This window comes from Mycteria americana, chromosome 1 (genome assembly GCF_035582795.1).
Source record: "Mycteria americana isolate JAX WOST 10 ecotype Jacksonville Zoo and Gardens chromosome 1, USCA_MyAme_1.0, whole genome shotgun sequence".
Taxonomy (NCBI): Eukaryota; Metazoa; Chordata; class Aves; order Ciconiiformes; family Ciconiidae; genus Mycteria; species Mycteria americana.
In genome coordinates, this window is record NC_134365.1 from 128,110,280 (window position 1) to 128,123,859 (window position 13,580).

Consider the following 13,580-nt stretch of genomic DNA (forward strand, 5'->3'; position numbering starts at 1 on the left):
TGGCAGTGAGAATTTGGGAAGGGGTGTGGGGTGGAATACGGGCTGCAAACTTCAATGCCCTAGAGGTAAGGAACTTAACAACTTCCTCTGCCAATTTGCACAGCAGAAGCCTTTGCCACCTTTGGCTGCTCTTTCCTAGGATGATGATGGTACCTCACAACTGATAGTGTGTTGTAGCTCAAGGCTCTCTACATTCTGGAGTCAATCCATCTTGCAAGCCAGAACAGCTTAAGATAAAATTGTTGGCTTCATTGAGGCCAGTATTTCACCCATATCTCCTTTATTATTATTTCTTGTTCTTGTACTTCTGCTGTCTAACAGTTTGTGCTTTCAGAAATAGGGCTATTTTCAGTATGCTCTATAACTTTTGTTTTAAATTTAATTCTAGCCATGAATATTAATGTGAATGTGAGGACTGCAGCTGCACTTCTGGATCAATTTTATGAGAAGCGGAGACTGCTAATTATTTCAACTCCTACTGCAGCCAACTTCTTCTACAGGATGCAGTTGGGAATGCTGCAGGTAAAACACATTTTGGGGGAGTGCAACTATTTTTTTTTCTTTAAAGAAAGACACAAGAGGACAAGCTCCACTGTTTGATATAAATCTGCGAACTTCAGCTGTTATATTGCAGCCACTGGAGTATCTGGCTGAAGCAGTAGTGGTTCTGGATTGATCCTTTTTACATGATTTTGAGTTGAAACATCTCCCTAGTCTCTAATTCAGCTCTGTTCTGGATTGTGCTGCCTCTGACTGACCAGTCACTGAATCCCAGGCAGTTCTGGCCCTCTTCCGTCCTCCCCAAATTAATTTAATATTAACTTGTGCTCAATAATCATTCCCTAACTCAGCTCCTAAAGAAGCTGAAAAAAACCCAAACCATCCAGCACTTCAGTGGTTTCAGTTCGTGCAAACCAGGCTTAGAGGCTTTGTAACTATAGTGCAAGGAAGTGTGAATAGCTTCAGAAACAACCAGTGCACCAGCAAAGGACCAGAGACTCAGCATAGAAATCATCCGGAGTGCTGGAGATAGTGCTGGGGTACTTTGTTCCAAAAAAAAAAGAAAAATTCTGGTAATTGTCCTTCTTATGTGTTGTAAATATGATGTTCTTGTTGGGTTCTTGCTAGACTTAGGGGTGTATCTCAGAAATGTATCTGTGTCCTCAGGGAAAGGAGCCAGTCCTGTATTCTTTCACAGCAGCAAATGCTTCTGTCTTGTTTCTTTTCTCACAACTGTAACAAAATTCAATATAAACAGTCATTGGGATATGAACATGATGATGTTTTTAACTGCTGGCTTGAATTACAGTTGTATTTAAAAAAAAAAAGTTTTTCTTTTCCCCTGTTAGATTAACTTGGCAAGAAAATTCAATATATTGATCAAAATGAAGTAGTTTAAAATACTAAATTTAATGGCTATAGTACTTTTCCCCCTGGTTGACAGCGGTCAAACAAGTTGGCATGAAAGAAAACTTTCTGTAGTCAACTTCCATTTCACATACCGTGCTTCGATTGCCAAATTAGATTACTGGCACAATGCTTAATACCCTGGCATCTTTTCATGTCATTACAAAGACAAGTTTATATTTCTCCTAGGTGGTCCCTGTGTGTTGTTTTTCTTAGAGTAGTTAAGAATCCGTCATTTAACATCCCCTGGATACATGAGGCTCTAGTTCTTCGCAGTGAGTATTAGAGACACTTCAAAGTATGCTCTCATTTCAGTTTAAACCATCTCATTAACCTAAGATCGGACTCTTTATGAACACTTGCTGCACGCTCAAAACAACCCCCTGTTCTCTCACTGATAACTAACAAAGAGAACTCTTTCTTCTTTTAACCCTTCCAGCCGGCACAGTGTGGTTTAGACCTCCGACATGTTACTGTAGTTGAATTGGTTGGTGTCTTCCCAGCACAGATAGGAAGAATAGGTGTAAAGCTGCTGCCCCCGTCACTTGCCCTGCAACTCAGGTAAAGTAAGCTCTCACTACTCTTGTCTTTGCACCTTAGCATATGTGATGTACTGCTTTTGATTCCCTGCATTTTACTCTCTAAATATACATACTACTGCTCTAATGTACATAGCTAGACACTGGAAGATAGATGTTGATGAGTAAGTTTTAGGATTAATTTGCTCTCTGTCTGTGTAATAGCTACTGCAAATTCATGGGCATTTGGTATTTATGAGATTAAGAACTCTTGAACTTGAACTCTTTCAAGTGCCATGTCTTCCTTGCCCCTTTGCTCAAACTGAGTGAATTTCTGAATTCATGTGAACTCCTTGTGTATCCCTTTGCCATGCTATAGGTCTATATTTTTGGGTGCTGCCACTGAAAACACTTCAAGTATGTCTGTATTTGTGCTGGAGTTGGTCATCAGACCAACAGGCAGTCATGACAGGCTACAGTCACTTTGCAAGGACAGCCTTGGAGCAGCTGCCAGTGCAGTCCCAGCTCATCTTCCCTGCAGCGCTGCTGGTGGTTGTGGCCAGGCCAGAAGGGGAAGCAGTGGTTGCTCTTTGAAGTCCCACATGTAGAAATGATATGGGCAGTATTTCAAAGGGGAAATTATCTCAGCCTCCCCAGCCTGACTACAAGATTCAGCAGTTTTACTGAGGTGCCTGAACTGTTTTGACTTGGTTTTAGACTGGCAGGGGGTTGGTTTTCACTTGAAAGGGAGACTTCAAGTGCCAGCATTTCCTAGGGACAGGAGGACTACAGGAGCCAAAAGTGAAGGCCTCATTGGCAGGGAAAGTAGTCGTTATTTAGGAAAAAAAAGTCCAGGAGCATTTTAGGCAACATCTTCTGTGATATGCCTGAGGAAATGGAGCAAGTTTTAATTGGGGACAATAAAAAATGCTGACAAGTCAGAGAGGTTTTTTTTGGATTGTAAAAAATAAAAACATTTGTTCTCTATAATAGGAAAAAGAGAGCACAAAGAGCTGTTCTTTTATTCAAAAAAGTAAAAGTACTTTTACTAAAGTTGAAATGGTTTTCTTGTGGCTCTGTAGAAAATAAGCAGCTCTGGTAACACCCCATTCCCTGCCTGTTCCCCCTCCCCCCCCCCCCCCAAACTTAATGGAGCTTCATTTCAGAAATTGGTATGGTGTGACCTGCCCTGCACTCAGTGGAAGTTAGTTTTCCATTTGATTTTTTTTCTCTGTTGCTACTGCAGTGTGTGAATTAGAGCATTGCAGTTCTGGAAGGCACTTAAATCAAAATAAAACGCACCCTTAAACACCTTGAATAAAGATGCTGTCCAGAATTGGCATTCAGTAAACTAATGAGCACAGGTACCCTAGTTAAAACTTTGGAACCTCAGATGGTTAGCATTTGGATTTGTAGAAGGTAAGCATTTTTCTTAGGCAAGATGAGGCACAAGAGGAATGTAGTTTCCTATCACTATAGCTTAGCTTCAAACTTTATTTTAGTTTGAATTTAATAGCCAAGCTCCCTAATGGCAACAAGAAGACGCCTAGAGCACTCAGACTTGTTAGAAGGCTGAGGAAGGTCAGTTTTGATGCTTTACACCTTACCAACATCTCCCGCAGACCCTCTTCTTCATGGCAGTTTTCCTGTCCTGACACTATTCTGTCATGGCTGCCTGAATTTATTTTCCCCACATCAATGATGTTGACTGACTGCATGTCTAAGGCTCTTGTAGTTCATTACTCCTTCAAGCAAAAGATGAAAAGAGCACCAAGGATATACTTTTGTTACTGTCTCACCTCCAGTGGAGCTCAAATGACCCCTTTTATCACTTGGAAGGAAAGGACTCTGCTGTGATCAGCACTGGCTTTTGTTCTCCTAAATTGGAGTTAGCACCAGGTACATGGTTATTATTGGGAAGCGATGAAAACTGACTCCAATAATTTTGTCCTGCTTTTTCTCATTGTGGTTTTATACCATGTGGCAGCCAAGAAAGGAAATAGTCTACTTGTAACTCTACCTTCATCGCAATGGTTTTCTTTAGGCAATATGTATAGCACTTTTTTTGTCTATGCACTACTTTGTCTTTGCACTACTTTTTTTTAGATGACGGGCTTTAACAAAATGAGTTCCTTATTTTGCAGGCTGCTGCTGAGGATCCCCCATTACAATTTCAACATTGTGGTGATGGACAAGCACGGAATGGACAAGGAACGCTATCCTTTCCCAGCAACGCCAGCTGAGCTGTTTGCACTTATTGACAATTTTCCATTGAGAAAAGAAGAGATGAAACTGCAAGCAGAAATTGGCCAGTCATGTCCCTAATTCAGGATTGCAGGGCTTTGCAGTTGTCAGTGAATTTTTTTAATCCATGTAATTCTCCCCTTGGTGCTACACAAAGCATGGCTTTTTTAGTTACTGATGTACAGATTTTTTGTGTGTATTGTTAAGTCTGGCTGTGTAGCTACTCTGCATAGAAGTATGCATGATGCTTTTTCATACTTTCAGCCATCTTTAGATAAATGCGTACACAGGATTACTACCCAATGGAATTTATTGTACAGAGAGTGAAAAACTGAGACACGTTTCTGGGAGTTTATTTTGGATTTTTCATTCAGTGTAAAATTGGGGTTTCTTTCTTACTGTTTATAAGTCTTTTATTAATAAAATATTGTTTTGCAAACAAATAGTTGTCTAAAATTCCTCTTGGAGATAAAAGTTGATCGATTAATTCAAAAGTTGGATCAAAATCCCTCTCTGCAAACCGTTATAACAGGGCCATTAGCCTCAGATTGAAAGTGTACAAGCAACCCAGCGGTGTCTTTCAGTTCCACTAGTACTGTGGTCGATAGCAAACACAAAGCATAAGCCGAAGGCAACGCAAGTACCTGTTTTCAGCAGCAGCAAGGAGAAAATAGCTGGTAGCAGGACTATGGAAGTCCTTGCCAGAAGGAATACAGTAAAGGAACAGCGAGCAGTGTAGAAGATGGGAAGTAATTACTAAATGCCACATACTGCAATGCTTGATAGAAAAATATGCTCTCACCTGGTATGCTTCTGCTTCTGGCTTTTCATGTCCAATGGACTTGGAGTAGCAGATTTCTTTCTGCTCTTCATCTTGGAGACAGACCAGGCTGTTGATTTGATGGCAGGGAAACATTACCCCCAGGGAAACTTCATCAAGGATTTGTTATTCCCAGATCTGTGAAAATATTTGTTTGCAAGTCATCACTTCCTAATTAACAAACAAACAAGTTCCCTGCATAATAAAAAGCATTAGGAGCCAATCAAAGAATGAAAGAGTTTTCTATTGTTTTATTATAGCCCACAGTCTTGCCAATCAACTGCAAAGACTGAAGACATCATGCAGGAAGAATATAAGCATCAAAGGAGTGAAAACTGAGAGTTACAGCTTTGGATACATGTTCACAGGATATGATGTGTAATTTGGCATGCCTGAAAAGCTGCACTTCAGTGTCTGTGCTGTTCATTCTTGCCACTCAAGAGCACAGCCCTGTTTTTTCAGCCAAATGCTTGTTTGTCTTTGACCGCAAGGTGGATTGTTTAATTTTACACTTTGGTGTCAGCAGAGGATCAGTTTATCAGCATCTTTAAAGCAATCCTTACCAGAATTCAGTCTTTCACACCCTCTTTAATTAGAAAATGTCTTTGAAAAAGGTTGCTCCTGCAAGTAAATTAATGAGGGAATGAATGCGAAGAGACTGAAGTCAGCCCTGACCCTAGCTAGCAAAAGCTAAGTTGTGGACTGGAGGGTGACAGCACCAAGGAGGGGGTGGGTGGTGGTAGGCTGTGTCTTCTGAACAGGATGGTCTGCTTCTGAGAGTGTTAGGAGACTGCTGCTAAACACCCAAGAGTAGGTATGAAAGCACAGCACAGCCCTGGTGATGACTCCCTGCAGTGCTGACGCCAAAGGCAAAGATCATCTCGATACACCCAAACTCTGCAGGCGGTGGTGCCAGGTTTGCAGTGATGAGCAAGCAGAGGGCAAGGAAGCCCTGACTGAGCTTTCTGAGTGTTGCCATTAGGAGTAAGATGCAAGGACAGGATTGGTGACAAAACAATCACAGAAATAGCATTTCTGTTCCAGTCCTGACCAAACCAAAAAGAAAGCAAGTCCTGGACCCACTATAAAGGAGCAAGGAGGTTAAGAGCCGGCATGCCGATGGACACAGCTGTACCCCAAGTTGCCTTTACTCGCCTGCCTAATGCCAGTGGTTAAGAAAACTAGACATGGCCGGACACACCACATTGCTTCATGCCTTAAGTGTCGCACGTGGAACAGAGACAGCCTGAAGACACAGCCGTACACATACTGCTGTGGCCACAGCTCTCTGGCTCAGGTTCTTCGGCATGCATATGCTTATAGCATGAACGCACTGGGGGACAGGTTTTTTTTTTTCCCCCCTTACTTTCCTCATTTAAAAAGCATATCAACTGATTTCCAATGGTTTAAAATTTAAAAAACAAACAAACCAACAAACTCTAACGGGTCTGATTTTTCTACTGTATTGCTGCAATTCCAATCCTCTGCTGCTCCATTTTGATTTAGGTACAGAATCAGTGCATCCAGTCATCTTTCATGACTGGGTGAACAGGAGTGGGGCTTTACGATTGCCACAGTCAGGAAAGCGATTGCAATCACTAGGCTGTTACAGGAAATTGAATTAAGTGGAGGAGAGTGCATGAGTGATTGGATTGCTAGTTCTACACAGAACATCTATTAACATCTTGTGATTAAGAAAAGCTGTTCTTGATTAGTAATAGAAGGTTTCTGGCATTTTGTGTTGTACATTTTTGTGGGGAGGAATGGAACAATGAAAAACATCGTGTGCCATCTCTGTTTTGGAGTCAGATCAGCCTGCATGTATGTGGCAGATTGGCCTTTTGGGAAAGGAGCGTTTGAACAAGGGACTTAGTATTTCTGGCTTTAGCCCAGCATTTACATATTCAAATAAACTCCAAATATTCAAATATATTCCAATAATTCATCCTGTAGACTTTTGGTGCCAGAAAAATAACACTGTGTAAATAAGGTGCAGTATCTACACTAGTGCACTTTTTTTTTTTAACATTTAACAGAAAATTCAGCTCCTCAAAATCATACAAGCTGGAGTCTTTGTTGTACTACGAACATGGCTCTTCTTGCCATAGCGGTAATCCTACCACTGCTGTCAAAATGCAAATCCTAATTAAAACATGAATTTTATATGGGAGGATTAAAAGCTGTTTCCAAGAAGCAAGACCTGCCATGAGTCTTGTCCTTTCCTCTCCCACCTCCAGGCTATTCATTGCAGGAGATGTGACAGATCACAGTGTGCGGATACAGCCACGGGCTGGAGGTTCCTACATCAATCTGGAGATACTTTTCCATTTTGAATACGAACCAAAAGACTTCAATCATTTTAGACCAGAAAAGAATTCATGTTTCTGTCATGCAACATCTTTGGCAAACAAAACTGCTGGGGTAAATTGTGGGAGGCAGCAATTTCTCACGGGCACAAAAGGATTTTGTAAATGGCCTGAGTTTCCCCAGCTCCTACCCAAGAATCCACCTAATTTGCTGAGACCAACCCCTGCCGTCACACACCTCCTCTACACCTGCAGAGGAGAGACTAAATTTTAAGTTGCACATCCCTATTCTTGAAGTTCAAACCATCCCCTCTGGGACAGAAAGCATTATGTTTTAATGAAAACACCAATGACCCTTACAGCTGTGCACTAAATGACTACAACATGCAGCTTCGTTACAGCTCAGTACTTACATAAGAGCATGAGTCAGACTGCCTAACATAATTAATGAAAACGCAGAGGCTAAAAAGTAACCTGCAGTATATTTAAATACTCTTGGGATTGCAACCCGCTTTTTAAATTGAGGTGGTGAAATCATGGAGCTCAGGCTGTGCAATCTCAGCGCTAGATCACTTCCCGCCACTCACCTCAGTCTCTGTTAGTGCTGTACATCCACAGAAAGGGAAGGGGGAGCGAGTGCTTCACATCAGGAGGTGGCACAGCTCCTCTTGGCCGTGTAGCTGCTGCCCATTTCTCTCTCCCCGTCTGTGGCTGGAGGATGTGTTTATGGCAGCTCGGTGAAGGGAAGAGTGGGAAAGCGTTAGCAGAGACCGGAAGGCAGAGAGCAGCAAGGCTGCCCGGGCTAGAGGAGCCAGTGAGGACACTGGCAGTTGCGGATAGCACGTGCATTTCTCTGGCCTCTTCCAAGCAGCGATCCAGCTGCTGCACGCTCTGTAAAATGCAAGGAAAACAGGTAGGAAAGCCTGTGCCCATGCAGAATGTGCTAGGGCATATCTAGTTACCACCATTGTCTCCCACTGCCGCCCGTGCACCCAGAAAGGAACCGTGACCTGAGTTTCAGCAATTAGGTTGGCCCATACTTCAAATTGACAAGGAGAACTTGGCATCTATCACCTCAAAGAGAAGGGGAGGAGAGACTGCAGTTCAATTGCACAGAAGTTACAGAGGTGTCTCTCAGACCCGCGAGCAAATCCTTAAGTACAGTCCCCAAGCAAAGGTGCAAGGAGCAGAGGAACGGCAGGAGGGCTCTTCCCCACCTACAGCTGCCTTCCACTTCACGGGTGTGTCACCTCCCACCCCCATGAAGGCCCGAACCAGCATGGGGACAAGCTAGACAGGAGTGGTGTGAGGGCAAAGGAGCCAGTTGCTTGTGCCCAAATCACGCCAAGAGACCAGGGAACCCCGCTGAGGTGGTCTCCCCTTAACCTGGGTGCAAGAACCCAACAGACTTTCAGACTACTGCAAAGCGAGCAGAGGCAAGCATAGGTCCAGAGCCCAGGAGCATTATTTGCCTTCCTAGTTTGTCTCAGACAGTTGGGAAGCGACAGCAAGACACAAAAACCTGGAGAACCAAGAGAAGATGGAAGAGAACCCTCAGCTCTGAGAGGTAAATTGAAGTGAACATAACTCAGCTGAAAGTATAAATTGAGTGAGCAATCGTTTTTTGTTTTTTCTGGAAAAAAAAAAAAATCAGGACCAGTAATTACAGAAAAGCTGCATTTTGAACATATCTAGATTTTCAGGTGGGCAGGACCTTGAACTAGGGAAGAGGTCGGAGATTCGGAGATGGAGGGGAGGACCTGCTGAACATGCAGGGTTAAGGCACATGTAAAATAATTCTCTAGCAAGGGGGAAGAGAACACTGCGTTGCCTTTATTCTTAGAATTGCACGCTAAAAAGAAAAGAGGTTTAATGCTTATGAAATAAAAAATAGCTTAAAAACACTTAAAGTGTAGCAATTAAGACCAAAAAAAGCAGAGAGAGAGAGACTGTCAATGGAGTCCCACCTCTGAAGATGTGCCAGGCCTCTTGCATTATTCATCACATATAAGTGAAGTAATGTCTTTACCTCAATGAGATAATGTGGGATATTCCTGGAAAACGTGCTTATAAGTTTGCTGTAACGCATTTTAGGAGAGACAAGGACACAGCAACATGTTTCACTATTTTAATTTTAAAAGATAGAACAGTAATCTTGACAACAGCTGCAAATATATTACCAGCCACCTTTGTCCACAAAACTGAACGTACAGTGCACAGTACAAAAATGTTCTCGGCAGGAAACATTTTGCTTTGTCTAAATTTGGGCAGAACTTAACATACTGCAGTGCCATGTACTACTACTACTGTTCACGTCCAGCAGAATAATTAAACAAATAGCTAGCAACAGATTTTAAGCAGAACAAAGGCAGAACGAGGGATGCGTGACAATCTCTAATTGCTGCAACAAAGGACTACACTTGGCTTTAGGCAAACCTCAACAATTAGAACTACTCCCAAAAATATACACCAAGCTCTCAGGAGCAGTAGCACACAGCCATATAGATGTTACTGCCACAAAGCAGAACTGTTGAAATAACTAATCTACATAAAGGGCCAAGACGCAGCAAGGGTGAGTTTCAAAACAACCTAAAAGACACCTAAAAAGCAAGTTGAGAGTAATTTTCCAGTGTCAATATACACAGTATAATTAACACTGTCTTATTACCACTTATCAAACAGCATTTGCAAACATGAAATCACCAGGCAGGAAATTCATGGGACACAGTGGTAAGGTTCTGCTAGCGTGCTTCTCAGCATCTCCTGCTGAGTTATGGTAAAAGACATCACTGCAAATGAAAGTCCGCATCCTATTTTGGAATTCATCACACGTTCTACCACTGTTTATCTAGGGTTCTCAAATGTTAACATTTCTGTGTGTAAAAATAAATAAATAACAACCATTTTTTAAAATCTATTAAAAAAAAAAAAGAGTTTACAAAGTGCATGGACCAGCTCTCAGGAGATGGTTATTTCTGTCATTGTTGCAAAGTGCTGAAAATCAATACTGTATGTTAGGGAAGTAAAATTTCACTTTTTACGTCGTATGGATGAAAATAAGTGGGGCTATTACTTAACTGCTGCATGCTGCCTCCTTCCAGGTACTGGAGATGAACATTCAGGTAGAACGTTCTGGTGGGGGTTGCTGAACTAAAGGGAGGGATAAAGGGAAGAGAGACCCTTGCAAAGATTCAGGGACAGCTCTTACCATCTTGTGTGAATCCACAAACTAGACAGCTGTGGAAATAGGACTCCAAGCTCTTTTACGAAGGTGTAGGAGATCCAAGCAGCCTTTCTCTTCGTTGACTCTACAGAGCAAACCGCAAACTTTACGTGCCTGAAGCTGGGCAATGTGCATACCCCTCAAGAAGCCAGAATTATGCCAGTCTAAATGCAACTCTCCTGTTACCTCTCCTTATCAATTAGTACCAGTGGATGCTCAATGGCTGCTCTGCTGTTATAGTTTAGTTGATATTTTGCAGAATACAGCTTAGAATAATTGCACTTGGCACAGCCTAACCAGGCAGGAAAAGAAAAATAAAAACTAATCATAAAAATTCTTCTTTCGTGCTACCTTAGCATAATCTGCATTGGAAGAGGCACAGAAAGAATAAGCTTCCAGTCTAATGCACCACGATCAAAACATACTCACCATCCCAATGCCTTCTCTCTTAAACCATCTGCTAAAGCATCCAGCTGGGAAAGAAAGATCAAAATGTGGCATCTAAAAGGCATTCAAGGAAGGCAACGGCACTTGGATTAGCACAGGAAGATGGCAACAGTGTCCCTCAGAGTCTTTGCAGCTTTCCTCCCACCCTCGCTCAAACGTAACACGGTGGAGGTGGAGGAGATGGGGAGGCCATTTCAAACCTATTTTAGCCTGCTTCTGGCATCTATGCATGCAAGCAAGAGCATCAACATTTATAAGCTTGAAGTCCCCATCTAGCTGATAAACAGCAGAGAAACTTCCGGAGAGCAGGGCTGGATACCAAAGTCTGATGGCAGGGCTTGGAGAGCCCTCAGCGTCAGCTCTTTTTGATGGATACTGGCAATTACCACACTGTCTAAAGATGTATTGACTGGCCCCACTTGACGTTTTGCAACGAAAGTTGTACTTTTATTCTTAATAGGTCAAACCCTCAAAATGTAACCACAAGGGGGAAAAGATAGTGATGAAAGCCCTGTAGTTACCTTGCTAGAAAAGTATGTATCAGAGTAAAACGCATTGTGCAACACATTTTCAAAAACCACTGTAGAGAGGATTTCTTCTCCACTGACGCATCTTCAGTTATTCAAGTCTGTGTGGAAAAATACTTTAGAAACATCAGCTCTGCCGTGCATATTTATTCAGGGCAGGAGTTTATGAATCAATGTTAAAATTGTGGCTATTTTCTCCTAAAAATTAGCTTTGACTAAACCATTCATGCACCTTCAATACCATAAACGTACATACAAAAGGAAGGCTTTAGCCTAATTCCTGGCTTTCTGTCTTTTTGTTCAGCATGGTAACACACAGTACGTGATGATGCACAATTACAGGCAATTAATTCAAATATCTGGGAAACAAGAAATCACATCTGCAGTTAATCATCTTGTGCTTTTTCCAAACCATAAATCATTTTTGTAAAGGAGGAGACCAAAGATATGAGAGAGAGAATTAAATGTGACATTTTCCACAAATCAAGCGCTTCCTACAAACGTGCCGATAGCATCATGGAACAGCAAAGCTTTCCAGATTGCTCTAGTGTTTATATGATGCTCATCGTCTCTCCGAGGCTCATTTGAGGCAGCGCGTGATACCTATTATATGCTACCATAATGCAGAATTGTCACTGCTGACCTAGGAGGTAATTTCACCATACTTCTCCAAATGCCATCAATGGCAAACGCCACCGCCTTGGCTGAAATTACTTCCCAGGTGAAATTGTTCCTTTCTTATGCTGAACTGCAGTTGACACCTACAGTCTATTCATAGCCTGAGCTACACTTTCAGGTGCAGGCTCAGAGTGAAATTTTGGCCCTTTGGAAGGAAAAGGCAGAACTTAAAGCCCGCGTATGAGCTGGGTGACACTTCCCAGAGGAGTCCATTCATCACAAACTCTACCACAGGACCAAAACGGGCAGAAGCTGAAGTAGTAAAGCATGGACTTTTTCCTTTCAAAGCAAGAGTTGATTTAGCTAAAATGTTCACGCTTAGAAGGGTAGAAAATACCATGCAAAAATTAGACAAACTCCTGTACTCCATGTAAAAGTAAAAGGTTTAGTTCAGTTCAAAATTATTTTAAGGTTTTCAATTTGGCAAGAGAAAAAGGTGTCCATTTTGGGGTCCAACTTGGAGGATTTTTTTTTTGTGTGTTGTTACTATTTTTCCCATTTTCACCATCAAAATGAAACAAAACCAAACCATCCGACTACCCAGTGTTCCTCTACAACTCTAGCTGAAGAATCATTTTCTTTAGATTTAACAAGCTTTATCTTTTTGAATCAACTTCCAGCAAGTGATAAATCAACGTTGTGCCTCCATGTCAATATAATATTATTATTCCCAAAATAAATGCAGGTTTGCAGTGCAAACAACCAGCACAACTCAGACTGATTCTGTTAAAGAGAGAGGTAGTTTAGGTGCCAAAAGTTAGGTTTGATTTCACTTTGGAGGATGTTGATACAAAAAAAAAAAAAAAAAAATCTCATACCTAAAGAAAGACTATCGTGATAAGAAAAAGGTCATAAAACGTATGTGCTTGATATTTGTGCTCTTAATTTATCAGCTCACAGCATCTACGGCATAAAATGAAAAGCCAGCTAAAACTAGACTAGACTTGCTTCACTGCCTAATTTGAGCAGGACTTCAGAAGAAAATGAAGACTAGATAAAGAAAGAAAATGAAGTCAGTTTTCTTGAGCAGCTACTGACTTTTGGTTCCCAAACCGAGATTCTCTAAGGGAATTTTGTTTTCAAAGATGACTCGGTAATTTCTGAAAATCATGGGTCTCAAACTGGGCAAGCAGTACCTCCAATGACTTCTTTTAAAAGTCATATCAGAATTTTAATAAAAAATATTCATAATGAAACAAATTGTTAAAACTAAGATACTATTTTTAACAAAAATAAATATTTTTTAAATCTAATAATATTAGGATTTTAAAAGACTGCTTGTAAACTTCCCCGCAGTTTAGAGCCACTCAAACCAAAACCAGTATAAAATATCTTTAAAAAAAAAAAAAAAAAAAAGGAATGGACATTAAATTTTAAGGTTTTGGATTCAGCTCTAAATACATGTACATA

The 13,580-nt window shown here is 41.4% G+C and overlaps 1 protein-coding gene across 2 annotated transcripts in view; it reads left to right on the forward strand.

Annotated features, from left to right (window-relative positions):
• SRPX (sushi repeat containing protein X-linked) overlaps positions 1 to 4,612 on the forward strand; it is a 48,889-nt gene extending 44,277 nt beyond the window's left edge. For both annotated transcript variants that reach the window (XM_075520511.1, XM_075520516.1), the window contains 3 exons: positions 389 to 522; positions 1,847 to 1,968; positions 4,070 to 4,612. In XM_075520511.1, coding sequence (XP_075376626.1) covers positions 389 to 522; positions 1,847 to 1,968; positions 4,070 to 4,250 — 437 coding nt within the window. In that variant the 3' untranslated portion in view covers positions 4,251 to 4,612. The remainder of the gene's footprint in view (positions 1 to 388; positions 523 to 1,846; positions 1,969 to 4,069) is intronic.
• Positions 4,613 to 13,580: the final 8,968 nt, after the last annotated feature.